The sequence below is a fragment of the Vanessa atalanta genome, chromosome 23, assembly GCF_905147765.1.
Source record: "Vanessa atalanta chromosome 23, ilVanAtal1.2, whole genome shotgun sequence".
Taxonomy (NCBI): domain Eukaryota; kingdom Metazoa; phylum Arthropoda; class Insecta; order Lepidoptera; family Nymphalidae; genus Vanessa; species Vanessa atalanta.
The window spans coordinates 7,667,087-7,694,224 of NC_061893.1; the positions used below are offsets into that span (position 1 = coordinate 7,667,087).

Consider the following 27,138-nt stretch of genomic DNA (forward strand, 5'->3'; position numbering starts at 1 on the left):
CAAAATCCGGCGCGAACGCTGAGCGCGTACATTGCTGCGTTCATTGTGCTCCGTGCGCGCAATAACGTCATTACATAATTTAAAAAAATATATTATTACGTCTACAGAACTACAATTATACTAAATTTGGAGTGTTTTGAGAACAGTTAGTGCATTTATTGTTATTTTTCAATACGTCACCGGTCTTTTATTTTTGGTAAGTGATAATAGTTTATATTGTTTAAATGTCCTCAGTCAGTAGTTGAGTGTAATTTTACACAGAAATGAGTGTACCTATATAAAATATAAGCATTTTAAAAGTATATATACGATGTCTGGATTATTACCAAGCAACGTATTTATACATCGCCAAAACCTACATTAAACTAAACGAGGTAATTTTTTGCAAGACTACCTACATTAAATGTAAATTAACTGAAAAAATGCTTACTATTTTACAATCAAGAAATCAATAAATTAATAAGTCGCAAGTTTGATCTTTAATTCCTTACTCCTTGGGCCACTTTTTCTCCCTTCTGAAATTTTAATATATATATATATATATATATTTTATAAAAAATATGAAATAAATAACAACGATGACCTTTTTCGTATTATAAATAATATTTTAACGATTTGTTGTGACTCATTTATTGATTTTTCACAATTTAAAAGGGAATTCATTCAATTTGTAATTTAATAGTAATAGCTTAAGTCGCGTTCGCGTAGCTTGAAGCTTATTACGAAGTGCTTATATCATCGTGTTCGCCTGGTACTTCTCATTTTTATATTTTAATCAGTTATAATAAAACAGGGGAATTAATATGTCACTGATATTGGGCTTATAACATGCCAAATTGTAAAAAAAATAATGTAAAAGTTCCATCAGAATCGGTATCGTAGTTTTCTCGTCATGCTGGAACATACGGATGATTTATAGTTTTATATTTATACTAGATGAACCTGCGGCTTTATCTGCGCGAAATTTATAAAACTAACTAACAACTAACACATAAAACACTCCCCATTATACTCCCTCGAGGGGTAAGTTAAAAGAAATAGACTATACTCTTCCCCGATACTCAAACTATCTACACAACTTCATCTAAATTGGATCAGTGGTTAAAGCGTGAAGAGTTTACAGGCAGAGTTGCTTTCGCATGTATAATATTAGTATATCTATATATCAAACTATCGGTTTTATGACTGTCTGTGATTGCTTTATAATTTATATATCGTAATATAACGAAAACTGATACTATTTACTATCGTCGTTATCTTTTAAATTATCTCTTTGCTCTGATATATTAGATAAATAAAAAAAATCAAATTGGTAACAAGATTTCCTATCAATTGCTCAAATAAAGAATTACATTTATATAGATAATAATTATAATAATATCTTCATATATTTTATAAGCCTCGAGATTTTTTATGCTTTGTAACAGAAACTAAAATAAATATATATAAACTTTTTACGTTATACTTAATTTGTGTTACGAGCCCTAGTATCGAAATCGTAATATTACTACTACCATTCTAAAAGAAGGTGTATGTATTCACTCACAATATTAAATTTATTATTTTATAATAAAATGAAACTTTACTAAACATATTTTTGTTATCTTTACTTTTGTTGTTTCACGCACACTAATATCATCTCGTAAGCACGGAGTTACTCATACCAATCTACGCCGATAAATTGAACGTGGAGGGGCGCGCCTCCCCTCATTTATATGGTATGAACAAATACAGATAATTAAAATATAATCCATGTGAAACATGACATAGCTGCTAATGAATAGCTAAACTTTATTTTTTAAATATGTTCCATTAATTTTTCGTCTGTGGAATGTATTTATTTAATATAAACTGTTAATATTGTTGACCGCTTTACGTTGTTTTCTTTTAATTCTTAATAAACAATAATATAATATGAAGATTCCTAGGCAAATGCAAATAATTGATATTTTCCTTATAAATTGTGATTCAATAAAAAAATCTCGGAGGATAAAGGTATAAAAACAATTCTTGAAAGCAAGGACTAATTATAAATACAACATTATTTATTTATGTACATACTTTAAGAAAAACGACAGAGCACATTAGAAATGGTATAGACCATCTTGTGTCACAATAATAATAATAATAATTTGTGTCTGCAAGGATCAAGAATGTTCGTGTTAAGTACACGTGCATTCCGATACTTCGGCGCAATTAAAAATAATTTTGAATTGTATGAGATTAATCAACTACCATAAAGTAATAATAATACTAATGAATAATAGAAAAATAATAATAATTAGGATAAATGTAATTTCTTTTTTTTTTGTTTTCACCACTCACAAAGAGTAGGTATGATAGTCTTTCATAAAATACAATATACAGTCAATACATCCATCCATCTACACTTGTCAAATTGTAGGCATGGTTAAAAGTGGCTGATTTTGTTCATTCAATAAAATCATCGCCATACTAAATTTTAATTACACAATAAGCAAAAAAGAATAATAACATTTCATTTGCCTGATTAATAAGACGATTTATCATAAGACAATTTTATATCAGCCTTCTTGTAGGCTATGACTACAATAAGTACAATTACTTTACTGAAATTGACGATTTTCACACGCCTCACGTCAACACGCCGCAACGTTTTTGTGTGATAGTCCTTAGCACTTCCATTATAACATTTGTTCTATGGCACACCTGCATGTTTTAATACGGCTACGTTTTATAAGAAAATGTATTTATGTATATTGTCTACCCACATAGTAAGAGTTAATAAAATAACTAGAGGATCGAGTAAAACTAATTCAAATCACATACATACTTATTGAGATATATGTGTATTTTTTATTTTTATATCATGCGTAGGCAGAATGGTCATTTACCATGATGGTAATTGAGCACCACTGCCCATAGACATCGGCACCGTAAGAAATCACTGCGAACTTGGAAAATTGAGATGTTATGTCCCGTCTGCCTCTAGTTACACTGACTAACTCATCTTCCAAACAAGTCAAATATGTTTCAAGAAAAAAACAATTAAACCAACTTAATATTACTCTTAACATATTGCACTCGAAATGATCATAGAAATTAAGAAAATACCTAATATTCCGTAGACGTAGATAATAACATATGAAAAAGTTATGACATAGTATGTCACAATCTTCTATATCTTTAAAATAACGCTGTTTTTGTTGAAAATCGTGCGAATTCCCAGGACGGGTAGTCATTTAATAATAAAAATGTATCAGAGTCATTACAGATCAAATTTAAAAAAATAACAACAAAACTGGAATTAAACCGAAATATCTGTACAAATGCGTTTAATTATTTAATTTATAATTTAAATAAAAAAAAAATATGGTCAACCTCACGTTCACCATAGGCAGTAACTCTAAACTTACCACAAATATCATATCTGCTTTATCTTGTGGTTTCTTAGAAACACAAAGCGGAAATATGTATTATTGTTACAGTAAATAATCCAAATTAACTTATTTTGCAGAGTAAGTCTCCCTTAGAAGAAGGAGGCTTGCAGCATTCTTGAATGCTATTACGCATGTATATGACTATCTTAAATAGCCTTTCAATTATCAACCTAGCCTTTTTACTAAGCGATGCCGTTCCCGCGGCTTGAATGATATTCAGCCGTTCATTCATTAGTACATCTTCCGTTCATAGAATTGGATAATTTGTTTTAGACTTCCCAGAAAATAGACATAGTCATACTAAAAAGGACGGAAAGTTTATTTATAAAAAAAAAAAAAATTGGAGGAAACCGCAACACTTTTTAACCTGCCATTCATCAGATATTCTACCGCCAAACTGAAGTACTTAATGTTGTTGTATTCCGGTGAACCAGTGTAAATACAAGCACAATGGACATAGCATCTTACTTCCCAAGGTTGGTGGCGCATTGTCGATGTGAGGAATGTTTGGTATTTCTTACAGCGCCATTGTCTATGGGCGGTGGAGACCACTTACCATCAGGTGGCATTTGCTCGTCTTCCTATGTATTCCATAACGAAACACTTCGTGGTCAAGTATTAGTTATAAAAAGCTTATGTTCTTCCTTAGGGTTAGTGCTTGCTTAATAACAAATTTCATCAAATTCGGTTCAGTGATTTGTCGATGAAAGAACGACAGACAGAGTAATATTAGTATAACTATTTAACCAAATCATTGTGTTCTATACTTATAAACTAATTATTATAGATATTTATATTTTCATGACAATCTTTAGTAAATTTAACTATACTGGTTAAAATTGTATTTAATTAACAAATCGACGTGTCGTTTCGCACTAACAATGAAATTTGTATTCGCTTTTGTTGCTTGAATGAATGAATCTGAGAATTATAACACAAATAAATCTTAGTATGAAAATTGAGTTTGAACCCACACTTATCGGATAAGATTCAAATCTAACCATTAAGCCATCTCGGTTCGAGAAGTCGCCTTCTATAAAATGGTGCCGAGATTGTTTTACATCTGTCAACCAAATATTGCTATCTCTTTTTTAAGTATGTGACGTGAGAAAGAGAGCAATATATATCCTGTCAAATAGGATTAGTTAAAGAGATGTATCAATCAATATCATGCGTACATGAATCGCTTCACGCATATCACGCTACCAGCGGACATAGCGTAAACAAACAATATTTATTGTTATTTAAATAGATTTGGCAATGTATCAATATATTTCTATACATATAACGAAATAACAGGGTCGTGTCTATTCGTTGAATATTTTTCGAAGTGATATTTTATAAAAGCATAATATTATTGTGCACATAAAAAATATATTAAAAAATTGTGAAAAAATTAATTTATTATACAATCCGTAAATTGCCCACAGTTGGGCAAAAACTATCTTCAGGGGATATTTTTAACTTCATTATATATTATATTAAACCACGCTGGTCAATTACTGGATATGATCATATACTATGACAGAATTACACCAGCGCATGCAGGTTACCTGACGATATTTGCCTTCAGAACCGAGATGAAACGTACGGCATAATGTTAAGCTGCATAAGCAAACATTTAACATAAATGTATGGAATGGCAGATCCGATGAAGTATTAATGGTCTGGTTTACCCAAAATTATAACCTTACAAACGATTGATTAAAACCATCCGACCCAAACTGGAAGGGGTACGACGGTATAAGTCATTCGAGTTAATTTCACACTAACTAGATTAGGTACGCAAGGATATTGGTAGGATAATATTTCTTTATTTCATAAAACATTATTATTGATTATTGAAGTTTAATTCACTTCCAGCAAACGAGTTAAAATAAAAAATATTCTATAAATTATATACTTGTTCCGTTTGCAATTGAAATACTTGGTCCAGGGAGTGACACATAACACAAGGGGTGATCCTTGCATTTGTGATAGGTGGACTTTTTCGACATCCACGCCGTCATGATTTGTACAGTAGCTATTATTGATTTTGGTATACTTTAATTATATCTATTTAATTAAAGTATACCAAAATCAAAAATCTAATTTTTACTCCTAACGGGTTTATCTTATCATTATAAAAATATAGAAAATGGCCCGAAGCGACTTTATTTTATACTATGTAGAGATAAAAATGATTTCCTATTTCCTTTGGTCACGCTCGTAAAGTATAGCTTAGGACATATTTATGATAAGGTTTAGTTTCTACACCTGGTAGCGCTTTATGCGAGCCCGTCTGGGTTAGAAAAAATACATCAGTAAAAAATACTGTTGCTGCAGGCAACATCTGAGTTATCAAGGTTGATATCATCGGTGATATGCGGAATGATCAATATTTTTTAAACTTCCAATGTATATGGGAAATCAGCAGCTGAACTTCAGAGGCCCCATTTCCAAGTCCGCCTACGTATGCAAAAAACAGATATTGAGTTTAAAAAGGTAGTATTACACTAGATCACACTCGTGAATTAAGGCCAATGCACGGTGTATATGGCGCCCTTTGATCAAAGAATAAAGCGTATCATTGTATGAATCGATGTGTTCTTATCTAAAAGATCCTCCATCCGAGATATCACTCTATCTATTTAAGGAACAAACACAAACTTGTTACTCCTGTAACCCTACGCTGCTTATACACGCTTAGTAATGTTTAACTTAGTGTAAATCCTCTAAAACGATCAAGAGTTTTCAATAGTTAAATCAAAAGAGATTTTCAAATAACGTGTGTTAAATTTTATGATATAATTTACCTATAGATCATAGGAAACATTGGGAATTGAAATGATCGTCAGACGGAAAAAAATAGAAGTATGGTGTTCATTTAGTTTTTGATTAATTGGCATGCGCTTTTTAACATGACACATTTGACACATGACATATTTTTATACACTATGCAAATAAATATGATTATGTTTACGTCACTATTTTAAAATGGTATTTAAAATTGTAGTCCTCTAAGATTTCGACATTTAATGATGAAATGATTTGGGATTCGTTGTTTTTACTATGCTGTGTTAAATATGGGTGATGTCTGTTTTTGAGAAAAGTGTGTGGAAGAAAGATTTATTTTCTTTAACCGCAAGACAAGAGATATTCATTTACAAATAATGTTAGTAAATTAAATGCTTGGATTTCAGCCCGCGGATACTTTAGTCTAAAATAATAATTATGTACTTATCAATATAAAATTTCGGCTAATTCAAGCTGTTACAAAAATATATTACTTATTTAAATATAATTTGAACCTGTATCTTCAGACATATTATTTGTATCGTTTAAATTTAAAAGTTATATAAATGAATGAATTTAAAAATATCTACCTATGTAATTAAATTTGTGTCATCTACACTATTGTGTTTCATGCCGTTTCTCGGTAGAATTTACATTTGGAAACGAAGGTAGTTTTACATTTCATCCTATAAAATTTCGATTTAAAAATCCTTTGAAGAACTTACTTGAATAAACTATAGTTGGATTTTGTTTGTTGACTTATAGCGATGAGCAACACTACAAGGACATAAAATGTTCTTAAACAAATGAACGTAACATTGATATGCTAAAAACTACATCGTGTAAATAACAAAGAAAAACCGGCAACTTTAGTATATTATGAGCAAGGGGATAATCCACATTTATATGATTATATTTTACGAGCATTTACCTCATGTGTCAACTTTGATACGCGTATGATGAAGCACATTTGTAAATGAAGCACTATTCATAGGAAATTACGTGACCAACGGGCCTAGGCGAGTAACACGTCGATTGATGCATTTGTATAAATATGATTGCTTAGTTAAATAATAGATGGCGTTAGTAGGCTATTGAATCGCGATAACTATTTAAATTATCAAATCAAAACATCACAAAAAAACGTATTGCAAAAGCAATTACAATATGAATTGCTTAAAAGTTAAATATTATTACATAAAATATGTAAACGCTTATAAAGACAATTTTCACGTGTGACATTTATACTAATTATAGACTAGACTTACCATATGGGCTCCATATGGTCTTTTAACCCTCGTTGCAAACAACGAGGGTTAAAAGTTACGCGTCGATTCATATAAATTTTTGTCTTTCTACGAGAGAGATTAGACAACTGCGCAAGTCATGCTGGGAACTGCCTATATCCAAACACTAAGCTGCTCCTTGCTTCTTCTGACTTATCTACAGAAAACCCAATAACTTTTTTTGGACCGATTCGGACTTAACCTTGGGCTCTGCAGCCTTAAAAGCTAGTCAATCATTTCAGTCGTAACATCAAAGCTATAGGACGTAAAAAGCTTATAATATAATATATTAAACACTACGCCGTTTGTAATAAAATTCAGTTGGTCAGCTTCATTTAAACTCAGTCTTTACAATTATCAGTTAACATATACAAAAATATGTACCGACGATTTCTAGAAAGTCATAAACGCGGCATATCTTTTCATATTATTTTTTATCAATTCGTGGAGTTATAACAACCTTTGCCACCTAAGATTTAATTACTGTTAACCTTATGACGTATCCTCGTATCAAAGCTTAATGTTTTTTAGTAAAGTTAAAACGGTTAATATGATGAATTTGGACCGACTTCGATATGAAGATGATGATGATGTCCTCCTTTTTTATGTAATAGGTAGGCGGAATGGGCCACCTGATGTTAAGTGGTCACCACCGCCCGTAGACATTGGCGCTGTTAAAAATATTAACCATCCCTTACTTCCCCTATGCGCCACCAACACTGGGAACTAAAATGTTATGTCCCTTGTGCCTGTAGTTACACTGGCTCAGTCATCCTTCAAACTGGAACAAAACAATACCAAGTATTGCTGCTTGCCGGCAGAATATCTGATGAGTGGGTGGTACCTACCCAAAAGTTAGTGTGAAGATCAGCGCTCCCAAGAAGAACGTGTATTCAAGAGTAAGACCTCAGCTTTCGAGCTAACAACTCCCCCTTTTTATTACAGTCCATTTATCTCTCGCGCGTACACTTTATGATCCGGTATAAATGACATATGCTTCTGCTATATAGTATATACTATATAATGTATATGTACATATGTATATGTATGATATTGAGTCGATGTTGACATCACTTTAACGATAATTTACCGTTTACGTGCTCTGTCAACCTATTTCAAATGTTCACCGTAATAATGAAATTTCGCCGAATTAAATTCATAAACCCACATTATAAATGTTCGTATTTATATCCCCAAACACGAAGCTACAGTGAGAGCATAACGATGTTTATTTCCCAAAATAGGTATATAATATGAGAAACATTTGGCTTTAAACCGGCAGCTAAATTAGTTCATCATAATACGTACATAAATATATAGCAAAAAACTAGTTAACGCCTGCGGCTTCGCCCGCGAGTTATGTAACCCCTCGGGGACAGGTTTTACGTCAGTGGCTCTTAATCTTTTAGTGAAATATTTGATATTTTTCTTTGTATGGCAATGCGAATCCTCCAGCGTTACTCGCACCACTTGACTTTATTTCGACATTTATTTCATATTTTTCCAATGACTTCGTGGGCCATTTCGAATGCTCCAGGGTACGTCAGTGTTCCGTGGACCACTGGTTAAGAACTACAGTGTGAAGAGGTTTATCTGAAGACACGTACTTTTCCGTACCCTGGACGCAAAATTTCATGATGATCGCGTGAATAGTTAAAAGGTAAATGCATAACAAACCAACTCACTTTCGCATTTGTGCCCATTATTAATTAGGACTAATAACATCGCGCGTTTTCCTCCGCGTTAAACGTTACCGCATCGTCCCTGTGTTTTATAACGCGTTTACATTTCTCGGAAGCAAGCTTGTAACACTATTTTATAAACTACTTACAGTTTATTATAGGCTTTCGCAATAAATTAGCAATCTAACGCAATTTTTTTTTTTATTTGGATCTAGTAAGTCTTGAGAATTAGGCATTCAAACATGCTCGAGTTCTTTTTATCATTAAAATATAGTTAATGATAATTATAAGTTAATTTATAAATTAAATAATTTAATAAAATACTAAATGTAATACTGATAAGGACTTGAGAAGGTCTAGCTTATAACATCACGCCGATCCAATGTTGGTTAATGGATTAACTCATTAGCAATTAGCCAGATATGAAACATTGACGCAAAGTTGAGTGTTGCCAATGTTTTTTAAGAATCCTTGAGGAATATTCGGTTGACAAGACTATTCTTTAACGTATAGAACGGAATTTTCGCGCTAACTCTTTCGTGCGTGGGAAGTTGGGTACTCATTATTTTTTTATTATTAAATATACTACTGGATTCAACGTAGAAGGAAATAAAAGTGCGGCTTTTACGAGTTTTTCTTTATTTGTAGTTTGGAAAGTTGATGCTAAAGTCGTGTCCACACTATCAGTATTTATTTATTTTTAATTTTATCCATGTACCATATTATATTAGTTCCCAAGGTTGGTGGAACATTGGCGATGTAAGGAATGGTTAATATTTCTTACGTCACCAATGTATATGGGCGGGGACCACTTACCATTTGATGGCCAATTTGTCTGTCCGCCTACATATATTTAAAAAAAATGTAATTCGAGTTGTACGACTCAACAATTCCTAAATGCATTCGACTTCGGGTTAATCGACTTATTGGTTAAAACTGTTTTTTCCTGTTTTAAAATAAGCACTACAGTTATGTCTGTTAATGTGTAGTAATCGTTATGAGCAGTTGAAAAAATTGTTTTGTAAAAATGATATAACATTATAAGGTACGTTATATATATAATAATAAATATTATAAAATTAAAAGTAGGCGTTTGTGTTCGGTAGGATTTTTTGAAAATGTAATTCAAGAAAATTCTCTTTATTAATACTAATACTGCTCAAGTATATATATTTAAGACATTTGCAATAGATTAATAGATATATATTTATAACAGTGTATATCTAATCGAAGAAACAATGAAGATAAACAAACCTTAGTTTCACGGTATTTCATGTAAATTGCTAATAGCTCAGCTATATTGTAATAACAATTCTTGATTAATGTATCTCTATTTATAATACAACACTATTCCACACAACTACTTATATCCATTTCAATTTCAATTTCAAAGTTCCAATAAACAGCTTCGTCGACATTCAAAGCGCCATATTTTCGCAAATCCATCATAGATTATTCAAGCTCTCCCCACCAATGATATCGCGTCAATTCGGTGTCAAATGTTATATATTTGGCTTTTGAACACTCGTGCTTGGAATAGACTATACAATATTCTGTTACTAATATATTCCAGAGCCGAAATGGCCCAGTGGTTAGAACGCGTGCACCTTAACCGATTATTTCGGGTTCAAATCCAGGCAGGCACCACTGAATTTTCATGTGCTTAAATTGTCTTTATCAACATCGTGAGGAAACCTACATGTGTCTAATTTCAAAGAAATTCTGCCACATGTGTATTCCAAGGAGCATCGTGGTGGAATATGCTCCAAAACCTTCTCCTCGAAGGGAGAGGAGGCCTTAGCGCGGCAATGAGAAATTTACAGGCTGTTAATGTAATGTAAAAATATATTCCAAATTCAAATTCGAAAATACGTTATAAAACATATTGTTAAAAATTAAATAATTAATGTTGCCATCGTTTACATTTCAATATAAAGATTAATCACAATAGCTATAGATAGCACAATAGCAATATAAGCTAGCAATAAAAATATATATATATCTTCTATAAAATAAAGTTCACTCCATAAAATTAAGTCTATAAAAGAACCGCAGTTTATAAAACTGATTTTAAGTACATAATTGTGTATATAAAACTTCGAGAGTCACAATTATACAATTATGTTATCGTATTGTGAACATATATATTGATAATGACTCGGACCGGCCATTATCATTTTACCTACACGAATATTATAATATATTACCAGCAATAAAATATAATACGAGATTAAAATTCGTTTAGTTACTATGAGACTGTTGAGTATGTTATAATCAATTAAAATTATTACGTAACTGAAAATAATACACTGAAGTACTCATAAACTGCATCAATGTTCACGACGCTTCTGAAATAAATATTTTAACCAAGTATTCAAATCTTTTCTAACCTACCTATATAGTTTTGGTCGTTAACTTCATAACAGCGTAGTACCATATTCTTAAATGTATGTTTATATACAGTTAAACAAAAAAAAAATGATAAATGTAATAAAAAATGTTTTCGGATATATTTTAAATATTGTATGTTTATTCGTTGTAATTTTATTTTTTCGTTTTTACGTTCATATGTATAGATATATATATGAACGTAATACGCAGAGAATTGTCGGCCCGGGCGCTTTTGAACTAAACGCGGTCTAAACTACGCCTGATGAACTAAGCTATGTATGAATTATTTGAACATCTCTAAGATTTCTACAGTAAAATCAGTTTCATAATTTTTTTTTTGTCAGTGTACGGTCAAATTTGATTCCTTAGCCGCCCAAGGCCTATAGAAAATGCTGCATGATTATTATAATATATTGTAAAGAAAAGTTTTGATAAGTTAAATCATTTATTTTTACACATTATTATTATTTTTTTTGAGAAGTGTTATGCATTTTTAGTCGGTGAGTTCACCGACGCATGTGTCTCCCTAAATTTTGGTGGTCGACGCATGTGCCGCCCACCTTAACTTAGCTCCGCCCTAGGCCTTGACCTACTAGGCCTAAATCCGCCCCTGAGTCAATAATTACAATTTTTATGTTAAAAATGGGAACGGAAACTAGTTTAAAGCACGAAGTAATAATGCTTATCAAAATGAATCATATTTAAAGAATTTATTTTAATAAAAATCGTTTTAAAGTTCGATACTGTTGTTTTAAAAATATTACGAGATATTAATAACATGGAGCGTGTTTTTTGACTCATTATTGGAGTAGGGGTGAAAAGATCGCTGGCGAATGCTTCTATCTGATTGGTTAAATAATAATACGCGATGAAATCCTTATCCTAACCGTGTGGAGCCGAAACGGGATCACCGTCACGTAAGCAAAACTTTAAGTTATGTACCTACTACATTCGGTAATGTACCTTGGCAATCAAATTTGACTGATGCAGAAGAATGTATAGAGTTTAAGAGCGGATGTGAAGCAAAATTGCTAATCTTTGCCTTGTGGGTAAATCTATTTAAAGACAAAAATGAAGTATTCCACGTACTCGTATAACTACTACTAATAGTCGAGCCAATATGAATTATGAATATGAGGGTTAACAGAAATAATAATATTATATAAGACCTCATAGGAAGGTCTTAGTAAAAATAGTCAAATGACTAACCTCTTTAGTAATCGAACTATTTTCACGAGTGTTAATAGTTTCATAACATACTTCATGTAAAAGAGAAAGAAAAATAGAGACGAGCAAAATGCGCGAGACATATAATAGTTCTCATTCTCTGTTCCCTTAATATCATAATCCAATGACGACCGAAAGTAATTAAGGCTCAGAGTTGTTTTGTTATCCGAATTGTGAAAGCCACTTCCAATTTCCAGATTCTGGGCTGCTTTATAGGGACCATCAACCTAATAACTCTAAAAAAACCATAGATTTATTACTTGGCCTAGTACGCGGCTCGAATCCAGGACTACAGGATTTGAAACCACTAGACCAAAGAGGCCGTTTCCAAATAGTCTTATAATAGTTTTTTCAGTTGAATGAGCCAATGTCCCAAAACGACAAACGACTGACTACGTACTGACTCACGATTAGAAGTAGACTGGCATTAGCTTACTTGTCAAACATTGCCAACCTGAAATAGATCGCTATTGATGATATTTTATCTCGAGATTCTAAATATTATATCGAATTGCTCTTTTAAATATTATACTAGCAATCCGTCCCGGCTTCAAACGGGTGCAAAGCTGATCCTAAATATACAACAGTATTTCTTTATATACAACGTTCACAGTTTTTCAGTCGTTAGACAATACAAACCGCTATTTCCTTGCGTTTTAAATATGTGTATCTTCGAAAATATTCATTTAAATTACATGCCGTAAAGGGCCATATTGATCTATATTAAATGCGCAATGTATTTAAGGTACGTAATTGGATCCTTCCTCTTGAATATCCTATATATAAAAAAAAACATCAAAAGCATCAAAATCCGTTGCGTAATTTTAAAGATCTAAGCATACACAGAGATAGGCAACATCAACTTATAGTATATCAATTTTCATTAACATGCATTGAAATATTTTCTGAATAAGCTCTCGTATCTATAGACTGTTCTAATCACAGGAGTAGTAATGATTAATAAACAAGTTTTATATTGAACTAACATGACCTCTGGTCGAGAACTTGGATAATTTATTATGTATTTTTCTTGTTCTTCATAATGGAATTTTGCATACACAATGTCAAGACCGCAGAAAAGTACATAGGAAGACGAGACCTAAAGCCCATCTCCCCCCCCACCTCATGCGTGGCCTAAGCCGCGAGCGGAAACTGATAATAACTCTAGAAGTATTATAAGATTCATATTCCACCATATACAGTAGCATAAGCTTAGATTTAATCCTCTGTGAAGATAAGCTGCTGAAAATATTATTGTTTATCTTATATTGATAAAGAGCCGGTAGCTCACTATGGATTGTTCGATATCACTGTCTTGATTGTCAAGTGCCTAGCTTATAGATATGCCACACGTTCCTGGACTCACATTGGCAACGGAACCCTCAAGGAAATCAATGTAGCTGCTCGAATTCACAAAGCTGGTGGTGTCACAGCGATGTGTGATTGTTTTGGGGAACACGTTATACGTCCAGCGTGTGATCTCTCTTTTCGACCGTTTCGAAAATAGAATGCAAATGGGCTTGCAACACTTCTGCGTTTTTTAGATATCCTCTGTGATGGTTGTTTTTAGTTAATACTTTACTCGTAAAGAAAACTTGGTTAAGGCGTTGTTTTTAGTTGATACTTTCCTCATAAAGAAAACTTGTCTTGGCGATAGGGCTTCATGCAAGCCGACGTGGTTAGGTGCCTCCGACTCATCAGATATGCAACCGCTTATCAGTACTGTTTAGTACTGTTGTTTTTGTATTATATTTAAAGGATGAGTGAATTAGTGTAATTACAGGCACTAGGGACAGCTTATTACTTAGTTTCCAAAGTCGGTGGCGCTTTGGCATGTAAGGAATGTTTAATATTTCTTGCAATGCATCAATGTCAATGGGCGTCAGTGACTACATCCACATAGTGTATCCGCTAACCCATATTCCTCCTACATTTTTTTGTGGATTTTATAAACTTCGGATATTTGGATCGGGACCTCGATCACAACCTATTGCCCAGTAACTCGAAAAGTAATGTTTATTTATTGCACAGTATTGCTTCTGTATGGTAGCATGGCGCTGCTTATCACCCCCCCCCTTCAGAAAAAAACAAAATCCGCTCCATATAATTTCGATAAATAATTTAAAAATATATGTATAAATTATATCATTGTTTCCTGATGTCACGTTAGCCCACATATCGAAGGTTACGTTCAAGTGGCACTTATCATTATCAGCTCGGTGAGATTTGGCGCCGATGTTTATCGCTTAGATCATTCGCTGTAATGCATTTTCATGGTACAATAGATGTTTCATGTCATATTATTTAAAAATATTTATTCTCAAAAAGAGCTTTTCATGAAACCTTTATGGATGCGAAAGATTCGATTTAATTTTATTATCTGTTACCAGGATAACACAAGTCAAATGCACGATCGAATTTGATTGTATCGTCTTAACAAACTTTCAATGTAATTCGAGCAACAATTATTATAAAAATTTCACTTTTTTTTTCGTTTTACTTTTTGATCAACTGAAACCGCGCCGTGTGAACCAGCTAAATCTTTAAATATTATAATAAGGCAGTAAATTCAATTCATTGCCTTATGGTGTTAATAAATGGAGTACAGTGTAGTTCAGAATATACCTATGTGTACACTTACGATCCAAAAGCTACCGTAGTTTCGGTTGACATTTGTCACAACTACGGGGTAATAAACAAAACATTCAGTCGAGATCCTATATATATCGGACCAAACCAAACGTTAGCGTGATTCAGGAACTAGTTTTTTCGTCATCATCATCAGTACAAAAAATTATTACATTTTTTTACCTTTAATATATGTATTTATTAACTTCATTGCACAACAAAATGATAATGCATTTATATATAATGCATTATTAATGTAAATTATATATTCATAAATGTATGCAATGTATATGTAAAATCCAAACACAAATATATGTATGTTTGTGTATATTGTTACCATAAAAAATACCGCTTCAGTCATTGAAAATATAAAATCTTATGGCATAATGGCTTAAAGCAGACACATGTTGGTAAGTGTTCACCAATTCCCTTATATATATATATAACAGACGGAACTAATCCTTAAGCCAAGCCAACTGCTGCTGACAAAAATTGTATCCAAATTCGTATTACTCTTAGTGTTGCCATTATTTTTGGAATTCATAACGGATATAACGAAGAAGTTTGTTTTTAGGCGGTATAATAATAAGTGAACTTTATATTTCCTTGACAAAAGTTTTGAATTAAGCTATCGTATTTGTTTATGAAAATGTGTTTCCACTCGATACGTTTTAACAAGTGAATTTGAAGATCATGTATAATTATACAAAAAACGCCATTCAAAACATAGCAATACAAAGAATTGCTGTTTTGTATTTTGCACCCAGACGGAGACAAAGCTCTGCCTCAAACAAGTTTCATCATTTATCGTTTCTGTAAATACAACCTCTATAGTCTCTCTTGAACCTTCTATTAATTATGAAACTGCGCAATTCAAATATGCGGGTAAATTAAAAAATATAATTTAAACATGTCACCCGCATCTCACCTCACAAGTTCAACGGTGCATCGACGATGACTCAAACCATATATATTTTACTCCATTGAACCTCATTAACATGCAATGAGTCGAATGATATGAATTGACCTACGTAAACATTACTTGTAGAACAGTGACAGGCGTATACTTTGTTACGTTAATTAGGTTAGTTGAAATATAGGCGTATGGCGTGGAACATTCAGACGAATTGGATCATTACAAAAATTACAGGATGATTTTATAGGACCAGTTTATGGGAATCTAAGGAAGTGAGCTACTTAACGTTAATATCAGTCAATCAACGCTCACAAAGTGATAAACGCTGAGAAATGTTGGATTTTTGCAATGATCCCAGAAACAGCTCAAAGGATTGTGAAAATCTTTCAAAGATTCCAATTATACGGCCCTTTGCATATGACCAAGGATTTTCGCATTGATCCGATCTTTCTGAATATCCTACCACACGAATATAATAAATAAGCAAGTGAAACTCGAGGACCTGAGTTTTGAAGTCAACAGCGTTAAAGACTCTCCTGAGTTGTACATTGAAGAAACTTTGAAATTGGGAGAAGGATTCCCATTCAAAGCAGGAAGTGCTTACGATGTTATCAGTTGTTCCAGTTGCGATAACATTATATACGATATTCGACAGGTCTTAGACGACTGCAGTTCTTTTTATCAGCAGATGCGTCGTTAACAGTGAGGAGTATTTGAGATTAAGTAAAAATGGTCGGTATTTCAACGATTTTAAAACGAATGAAAAAATGTAAACTGTTTCTTTACAGTCTTTAAGTCTTCGTCTAATTTCAACGAAAGCGAATCGATCTGAATAGAATAAGCAAAAAATTATTACAATAAAGGTCGTCTTTCAAGGTTTGTAGAGTAAATGTTGATCAACTAAAATTGAACCGCTGTAAACCTGCTATTAGGCGTTGTAATTTAATTGAATAGTCTGTCATTTTCATAAATTTCAATAATATTGGTTTAATAAACGATTATAATGGTGGTAAGTTCAACTTCACAATATGCTTACCATTATAGACAGGCTGAAGGAGCATAGCATTTTATATCCAAAGTTATCCGAGAATTGAAGGTGTGCCTATGAGCAGAGGTAACCTACAATCAGTTGCTCTTTTTACTCCATTCCCGTTCTTATCAGCTGAAGCAGATCAGACATCTAACCTAGTGTCGCCCTTAAAATGGACATCCTTCAAAGTCAGACGTAATTTAGAAAAACCGGTGGTAATATTACTTTTAAATTTTCTTAACGTAATCCTTAAACGCTGTTACTGTTTTATAGTATATAAAAACCTAAAAAATGGGGTATAGATCGGACACAATCGTAAAAAATCAAACATCCGGCTGCAGACGGACCAACCAACCTAATCTCTCCAACTTCCTTCCCTTCATTTGGAAACTGCTATAAAAGTACTGTGTATTATTAACATTTATCTTTTTATCTTTAAAATGAAAAAGAGAAAGCGATATATATTTTTTTCTATTATTTTTTAAGCTATTTACAATAACATGGATCAGAGCACGAAATATACCAGTATACTATGTAAATATGTTGCCCTCACTGCAGAAATATGCTGTTATGATAAACTTGAGACTCACCGAAGATCACATTCGTTATATTTAAGGAAAACACACATTAAAATAGTATAGCCTAACCTAAGTCGTTTTTAACAATTCACGGCTGAGATAGGAAGTGATTTCTTACAGAATAGCACTACTGTTGAGCATAAAATATTTATTATATTTACACCTTCTTTAACAGCACGTTAAAAAATCTTCTATTGTTTTCAGTATAAGAATGTAATTATTTATAGTGACAAATGTATTGCGTAAACAGTAAGATATTAGCACTTAATTAGCACACATTAGATCTAGACATCTACGACCGAGGCTATGAACATAACATTGCCATACTTCACATACCAAACGTATTCACCATGAACATTATTTAAAAAGTATAATCTTAGTAAGAGCTACTTACAAAATATCTTGACTTAATTCATTAAGGCTTATTCGATATAATATATTTGAGTCAGTGGTGAGATCTACAAAAATTGTGTAGTTTAGTGATTCGACTTGGAGCTGTTATGGTGACAAATAAAAAAAAAAACGAATTACTACAACATGCCATACGCTATCTAATTTAAATTTGGAATTCGAACACAAATTTAGAACTTATTGAATATCGAAGATCGAAATAATTCAATTTTTTATAATCAAACTAAAAATTCATTGGTGAATTCGATATTGAAATCCAATAAATTGTCCTATTAAACTGTGTATTCATATTTAATAACTCTTTTTTTTTTACAGGATGCGATAAGTAAAGGTGTATCATGGAGAAACCAACAATGCATATGCTCTCCGTCCAGGAGAAGGGCGGAGAGACGAAGAAAACTAATCAATACATCGCAGCCATTGCAGGTGAGAAATATTCATTTTTACTTTTAACTTTTTTTACTACTTGCGAGCTGAGACTTTTATGGCAAAGTATACTAAAATCATTTATTCTATAGTTTTACATACTCGAATTTATCTCTTGTTGTCAATGCTAAATATTGAAACACGATTAGGTCAGATCAGGATCAGGTTATATACTTGGTGGTAGGGCTTTGTACTAGCCCACCTGGGTCGGTATTGTTATGTTTCGGTTTGAAGGTTTGATCCAGTGTAACCACAGGCACAAGGGACGTAACATCTTAGTTCCCAAGGTTGGTGGCGCATTGGTGATATAAGGAATGGTTAATATTTCTTACAATGCCATTGTGTATTGCCGGTGGTGACCGCTTACCATCAGGTGGCCCATTTGCTCGTCTGCCTACCGATATCATAAAAAAAGGATTTTCTGAAGAGTACGTAACTTTTACTATTCTCAAATAATGTTTTCGTCAGCGTAGTCTAAACATTTTAGGAATAATATATAATGATGATATAGTTAAAATACTTGGTTGGTTTTTGTACAGAATTCCGATTGGATTCCAAATGGTAAATTATAATTTTATCGTTAATTGCAAGGTAAATATGAAAGGTGAATCAATTTCCCGCCATTATTAGTAACTGTCAATTGGCCATGTTGCCAGCTTAAAAATATAGAATATTATAATGTTTATACAAAACGACAGGGTATCTGTCAGCAATATATTACATATTGTATTGAAACAGATCATTTGAAAGATTATTTTAAGATTCAATAGTAATATTGCTCGATATTAATACATTTTCACCAGGTTTAAAGGTCAATGGTCAGTAAAACTTGACAAGTTGCCAAGAATTAATCATAGATTTCATTGAATTGGACTAAATATATTTTTGAACGTTTATGGTCAGTATGTTTTTTTTTTGTTAATAATAAAATACATTCGTCTAGATTTGCCTGTTTATTTAACTTGTATTTTTTTTTTGTTTATCTTCTTTGTCTATCTGTTTTGTTAATATACCTACTGTAGAAGTTTTGTGTGAAATTTTCATTTTATGATCTGATCCCTGACTGACTGATAATTCATTTGTCAAATATCTAGAAGACATAATATTTTTATTTCATAAAAATCTTTAATTATTATATTGGTTATGTTTGATTTTTGTGTAATGATCAATTGTTAGATCTTGTTTTTTAAAATAGATTGGCAAACATCCAAATGGGCTATCTGAGTGGTCACCACCATTCATAGAAATTGGCACTATATACCATATCATCCCGTACGTCGTTGATGCGCCACCAACCTTGCGAACAAAGATGTTATACCACCATTACATAGGCACCCTTATGTGGTAACATGAAGTCTACGCAATGATAATATTAAAACGAAATAGACTTCTAATTAATTGTTGAATTATTGGAATATAATCTATTTGCATCAATTGACCCTCGTCCTCTTAATAAATTCAATACGATTGCAAATTGAATGGAGTGTGATAGTAAATATACACGCAGACTTGCTTGACTGCGGTTAAAAATAGCCACTTAAAGACCCACTCGTTCAATATAATTAGCAATTACGATTTGTCTGAAATTATAATTAAATAACGACTTGTTTATAAATTGTGGGTATCGTTTTAATATAATATAATTGTCTTGTTTGTTTGGTGTTTATACATATATATATATATATGTTTGCATTGACGACTATTGCTTGTAAGATTAAGGGATGCAAATCAATGATGGGTTCAAAGAGTATTAGGGTTTACTGTCAAGAAATTCTCAATAACGGCCTATATTAATTAGGAAGTTGCCAGTATTGCATTATCGTGTCTCAGTTATAAAGCAGTTGGTACGGCGACTCCTCTTTGATCCTGTCTGATTGCTGTCCCAGATTAAGTAATTTGAGCAAACTCCATTGAATTTGCTCCACGAGACCTGGTGGTGGTGGAGAAGGAAAACATCTGGGAGGAGGAAATCTACATGTGTCGGATGAGAATCTGCCAATTGGGTATCCAGCAATATGCATTGGAGCAGAGTAGTATAATAAACTACAAACCTTTCTTCTCAAAAGTAGAGGTAGTCTTAACCCAGACGTAATACATTTTCACGCTGTTATTTTAATTAACTTTACAAGAAAAATAATCTTGCTGATTTTGACAGCCGTTAGGTATTTGTTTTTCCTACAAAAATGTTAACATTATGCACAAAATTGTCTGTCTGCGCTACAATTGTCAATGCAAGAATAATCACTGAATAGATCCATCATTGTTATTTTCAGCGGCGATTGGCGCGATCACAGCCGGAACGATCTTAGCGTGGACGTCACCAGCGTTACCTCAGCTAGAGCCGCCGAAGAACACGACGAAAAATATTACGGAACCAGAAATCGATATATTCTTAATGAACGAGACTGACAGCATTATTGATAAAAATTTAACACAAGTGTTGTTAAATTCGTTGGGACAACCTGCTGACTTCTTGTTGAACACCACTGAAAGTAAGTTATATCATATAATAATAATAAATAATGCATATAAATACATCATATAATAAAAATATTTATGTAATTTAATATATTTACTAGGATTATATAAATATATTTTATTTGACGAAGTTTTAGAATTACATTTCATAATTATAATAGTCAATGTCACACACATCATATTCGGACATTTCACGCTCGTGTTCTGCAGTGAGATTCGAGGTTCTTCTCACAGAATGGCTTAACGGATAAAGCGATTAGTTATTTAGGAATAGACATATTCCAACCACAAGAGGACAAAAAAATATCGATTAACGTTATATCGTTGATGGAGACCTTTTTTTTTCTCGCTGGAAAAACGCATTACGCGTTTCCACCAGTAAAGTGGAGGGGTTTGTGGGACTGCCGGTGTAAGTACACCGGATTACCCACTAAAAAAACAGCGGTACCCTCACTGTCTTTTCAGCGGGCGCCACAGGATCGCTTTCGCATACTACTGTGACCTTCGTTGGTCGAGACCTTGAATAATCTGGATCTGCGAAAAAATTGCATTGGGAAAGTCGAAGAAATGTTGTTTTATAAATAAAGACACGAGTACATTAATCAAGAACTCTTAGTAGAGCAAAATATAGCTGAGTTATTAGCAAATCGCGTGGAACACGTAAATCTAAAGTTTATATTAATTTCTTGTTGGATTAGAATAGGCTTATATCAGATATCAGAAAAGGCCCCACAGTTCATTTACAATTAAACCAGCTTTCGAAGAACTAGGAATTTTAGCGCTGATGTATATTCAATAGGTATTTACCACAAGTATATATTTAAACGCCACACCCACTATACTTCCATTACGTAGTCTCTGGACCTCAGCCAGAAACGTCATCGAAGGTTGTTTACTTTGTTTCCGAATTCACATCACGCGATTGAGTAAAAAAATTGCGTATTCGTTTAAATTGTTAATGGTCACATGATATGTTATGTAATTACATATTTTATTTATAAACAGGAAGAGATCGGCAAAAGTTTTTTTACGTTAATATCAAGGAAATAATATTGACATAGTAATTATTGAAGATATGGCTTAGTCGATAGGACACGTGGTATATTAAAGATCGGTGGGTCCTGTACAGCTGGGTCAGTTTTTACCAAACAAACAAACAAACCAACAAAAGAAAATTTTTTTTTTTCTTTGCATATATTTTAAAATTACAATGACTTTTCCAAAATAAACGGCATTTTGAATCAAATAACTTATCACAATATTAAGAATATGGTTGTAGGTACCAAATTCTTAACTGTTCACCTGAAATATGTATATACATTTCCTAGATTAATCCTTAAAAAACGTTCTTTCCTAGGTTCCCTGGTGTCAGCAATCCTAGCCATCGGGGCGGCTATTAGCGCCCTACCTGTTGGCGTTTTCGCACAAAAATTCGGAAGACGACCAACAATTCTTGCGCTTGCAGTGCCTTTTCTATTAAACTGGCTGCTCACAATCTTCGCTAATGGATCCGAGATGCTCATTGCTGCAAGATTCTTCGCTGGAATAGCTACTGGTAAATATATAACGAAAGCGATTTTTTTTATTATTATTGATTGTTTTTTATTCAGATCAAAGGCGTGGGTTAAAATCCAAGGAATTCCACGCCTTTCCAGCAAGAAGCTGCCACTAACCCCCATATGAAAGTGAGGAAATTGAGTTTGCAGCGGGCTAATCTTTATGACAAGAATCGGTAAATCTCGTTGTCACTTACAATGAATAAATTGAACATCAATATTTAAAAAAATACATACATTAACCGACAGTTATATTATTCATCTATTCTATTTATGTATGCATCAAATGAGACGATTTTTTATAATGTAAAAAAAACCCAAAACCAATATACCTATATAAAACTTATACCAGATATTGCAGTGCGTTCGGATAAGGTTCTAATGTATAATATAGTTTCACACACTTTAAATTAAGACTATTGTCGTGACAACCGTGAATCTTGTAATACTATCCATTGAACGTTATCGTGCAACACTTGGAATACGTAATAGTTCTTCAACTAGGAGTGATAGCTCGTGTGACCTTGACAAGCGTCCCTAATATATACAAGTCTAACAATATCCAAGAATAGCAAAGATTAAGTGGCCTATTTGCTCAGGAGAGTACATAAACACTGTTTCGAAAGCTTCGTTCGTTCTCCAATATTATGTAATAAATATCAAACTAATATTTGTTTCACGCGACTTTTTTTTTATCCTGAGCGTTTATTTTCAATCGGTAGACAAAGTAACATTTACATTTATAATAATAGTCTTATTGTGAGATAGATTTTGAGGTCTGAAGGACAAGAAGGGCTCCTAAATATTTTCTAAATAAATTAATTAACGTGTTTTGGTGTCTGAATAATGAACGCCATTTTGTGTCTACATACATAATTAAATTGTAAATAAAAGAGGGGTCAATTTTAAATTAAGCCCTCTCCTGTTCTGGCTTTGTAGCTCTCCCCTAAATCCGACTCTATATCTAATAAACATTGTAACATATAAATATGTATGTAAATATATATAATACTAATTACAATTTCGATAATGAATATATATATAGTATAAATAATAACGACGAACGAATAAGTAATGGAGTTAAGCGAGTATTAAATTTACAAATAATATAATTTATTATCTGTCTTTTTGTCATAATTTATTCGACATTAAAAAGAAGAAGACAAAAACATTATTTAACTTATAGTATAGTACTTGGTGGTAGGGTTTGTGTAAGCCCGTTGGGTAAGTACTCTCCTACACTCATCAGATATTCTACCGCCAAGCAGCAGTACTCATTATGGTTGTTGTGTTCCGGTTTGATGGGTGAACCAATGTAACTACAGGCACAAGGGACATAACATCTTAGTTCCCGAGGTTAGTAACGCATTTGCGATGTAAGGAATAGTTAATATTTCTTACAGCGCCATTGTCTATGGGCAATGTTGACCACTTACCTTCCAGTGACCCATTAGTTCAACCGCTAATCTATATCATAAAAAAATAACAGCCTGCAAATTTCCCACTGCTGGGCTAATGCCTCCTCTTTCTTTGAGGAGAAGGTTAGGAGCTTTTTCCACCACGCTGCTCCAATGCTGGTTTACATGTGGCAGAATTTTGTTGAAATTAGACACATGCAAGCTTCCTCACGATGTTTTCCTTCAGCGGCAAGCTCGAGATGAATTAACTTAACACTCGCTAAACCACATTTAAAGATACTTGTATAATTTTGTAAAACTCAAAGATACCTAAAAAGTAATATAATCTACTTCTTCGACCTAATCCTACTCCATTATAAATTTCATTGTTCGCGTTCCAGGTGGTATATGCGTAGCAGCACCCATGTACATTGGCGAAATAACTGAGACCTCTATCCGAGGTGCTCTGGGTGCTTTCTTCCAGCTGTTCTTGACAGTGGGCATTCTGTTCACATTCGTCGTTGGCGGCTGGACTCATTGGAGGACGCTCTCCATAATTTCTGCAATCTTCCCGATATTACTGGTCGCTGTTTTTTGGTAAGTTACAAAGAAGCTTATTGGTTTGTTGCGATCGTTTTTGTATAAGATTGGATTTGATGTTTCGTTTATATCATGTGTTTATTGATGAAACCTGCATTAAAATCCGTTGCGTAATTTAAAAAGATCTAAGCGTACTGAGGGCGGGAAGCGACTTCGTTTTATACCATGACGAGATTAAGCATTCGAACAATTAGCCTTTTACCATTAATGATCGTAATACATTATTCGATTCCAGGTGGATGCCGGAAACGCCCCAATATCTGTTAGGTCAGAACAGAAGGCGCGATGCAGAGAAAGCCTTGAGGTGGCTCCGAGGACCTGACGCTGACCTCTCCGCGGAACTCGAAGACATGCAGAAAGACGTGAGTGACCTTCAATTAGCAAAACTTTATCGAAGTTGAAGTTCTAACTTCTTGGAGAATCGTAAATGTTCCAACAAAATTGGTAAAATTATTTCTGCACGACTGCCCAAAAACGTACCGCTCATGTTTACAGAGTTGATGTATGTATATGAGTTTCTTTATTTCACTATAGCTGTATAAGCTATACACATATATAGCCTGTAATGATTTTTTTTTGTCGTTCGAAGTCTAACATCATTCCAAGTTACACTTGCTATAAATTAATTAATTCAAAGCAGTTTTGTTTTTAATTTTTAAGAGATTAAATTAGATTATCGATTTTTGAAAAATCATATTATGCGTTTATAAAAATTAGGTTAATGATTTGAATACGGTAAAATCAGTTTTTTCTCTCACCAGGTGGATAATTCAGCCCGTCAGAAGGCCGGCATGGTCAGCATGATCACCAACCGCGCGCCCCTCATGGCGCTCATCTGCTCGCTGGGGCTCATGTTCTTCCAACAGTTCAGTGGCATCAACGCCGTCATCTTCTACACCAACAACATCTTCCAGTCCGCCGGCTCCAACATCCCGCCCGCCATCGCCACCATCATCGTGGGAGTGGTGCAAACTATCGCCACGTACATCTCCTCCCTCCTCATTGAGAAGGCCGGCAGACGCATCCTGCTCCTCCAGAGTTGCATCATTATGGGCATATGTTTGATAGTTCTCGGTACGTACTTCAAGTTGCAGGAGAGCGGTGCGAAGGTCGCTCCCGTCGGCTGGCTCCCGCTGCTGTGCCTGGTCCTCTTCATCATTTCCTTCTCGCTCGGCTTCGGGCCGATACCCTGGATGATGATGTCGGAGTTGTTCGCCGTCGAGTTCCGGGGGACGGCGTCTGGTATCACCGTCATCATGAACTGGTGCCTCGTCTTCATCGTCACGCTGTGTTTCCCCTTGATGAAGGACGCGATCGGTATTTACAGTTGCTTCTGGTTCTTCAGTGGTTTCATGATCATATGCGTTTTCTTCGTGTTCTTCTTGATCCCCGAGACGAAGGGGAAGACTGTCTCTCAGATCCAGACCATCCTCGGCGGGTCGAGGTCTTGAACAAAGTCGATCGTAATGTGTCGAATACTCAGTGTTTTGTTTGTGGAATTTCGTCAATTGTATCAAATAAGTTTTAGTTATAAGACTAATAATTTAAATAGATGTGTTCATATCATTTCACGCGCAATTTTATAGTTTGATGACATTATAAAGTATGTGTGAATCAGATTCTAGTAGACATTGCTCGTTTTATGTAATTTGTGATTAACTGTAAACACTTTACGGCCATTGTTATAAACGTTGCTTAGCGGTGCCGGGAAAAACTGTCTGTCTCTTTCTGTCATTATTGATTTGACGTTAGTAAGAAGAAGACAGCATCGTTTACCTAAACATCACCTAAACGACATTTGTATAAAAGGTCATTGGTTTTTTAGCAATTTTTTATTATTATTAAGTGAAAACGTGCCAAATATTTATTGTAGGCGTCGGTTTTTTTTTTAATTTATTCGTGACGTATTTGAATGTGATGTGCAATAAATTAGTGATATAGGTAATCGCTTTTAATTTTGATTAGATACTTTTTATAAATATTTAAATCTGCGTACTTTGTTATATTTTGTGACAATAAAATGTTGTTAATAATTTAAATCGGTTGTTATATTGCTAAAGTTTAACTAATGTTAAATAAAAATGATTCAATTATAATAATACATAATTGTTTTATTTCTCCCATATTTTTAAAAGTTATTGTCATGGTTTTTGCGAACAACAATGTTTTTATTTAAATAAAATGTATTATAAAAATCTAACATAATTGCATTCGTGACGGACACACTTATTTTTTTTTTAATTTTCGAACCACGTTACCTAATCAGTTTTCGTTCTTTTTAGGACATTTTTTTTTTAAATTTGGAGTTGACCTTTGCTCATTGTGTTTATGCCGACAA

The 27,138-nt window shown here is 33.4% G+C and overlaps 1 protein-coding gene across 2 annotated transcripts; it reads left to right on the forward strand.

Annotated features, from left to right (window-relative positions):
- Positions 1-26,359, forward strand: LOC125073107 (facilitated trehalose transporter Tret1-like). Of its 2 annotated transcripts, none has more exons than XM_047683806.1 (7): positions 1-196; positions 18,659-18,769; positions 21,043-21,261; positions 22,605-22,802; positions 24,602-24,797; positions 25,036-25,162; positions 25,562-26,359. In XM_047683806.1, exons 2-7 carry the CDS (start codon positions 18,682-18,684, stop codon positions 26,249-26,251), a joined length of 1,518 nt encoding a protein of 505 aa, XP_047539762.1. In that variant the 5' UTR covers positions 1-196; positions 18,659-18,681; the 3' UTR covers positions 26,252-26,359. The 2 variants fall into 2 exon arrangements, with proteins under 2 accessions (XP_047539762.1, XP_047539763.1); XM_047683807.1 differs by having other exon boundaries at positions 18,662-18,769.
- Positions 26,360-27,138: the final 779 nt, after the last annotated feature.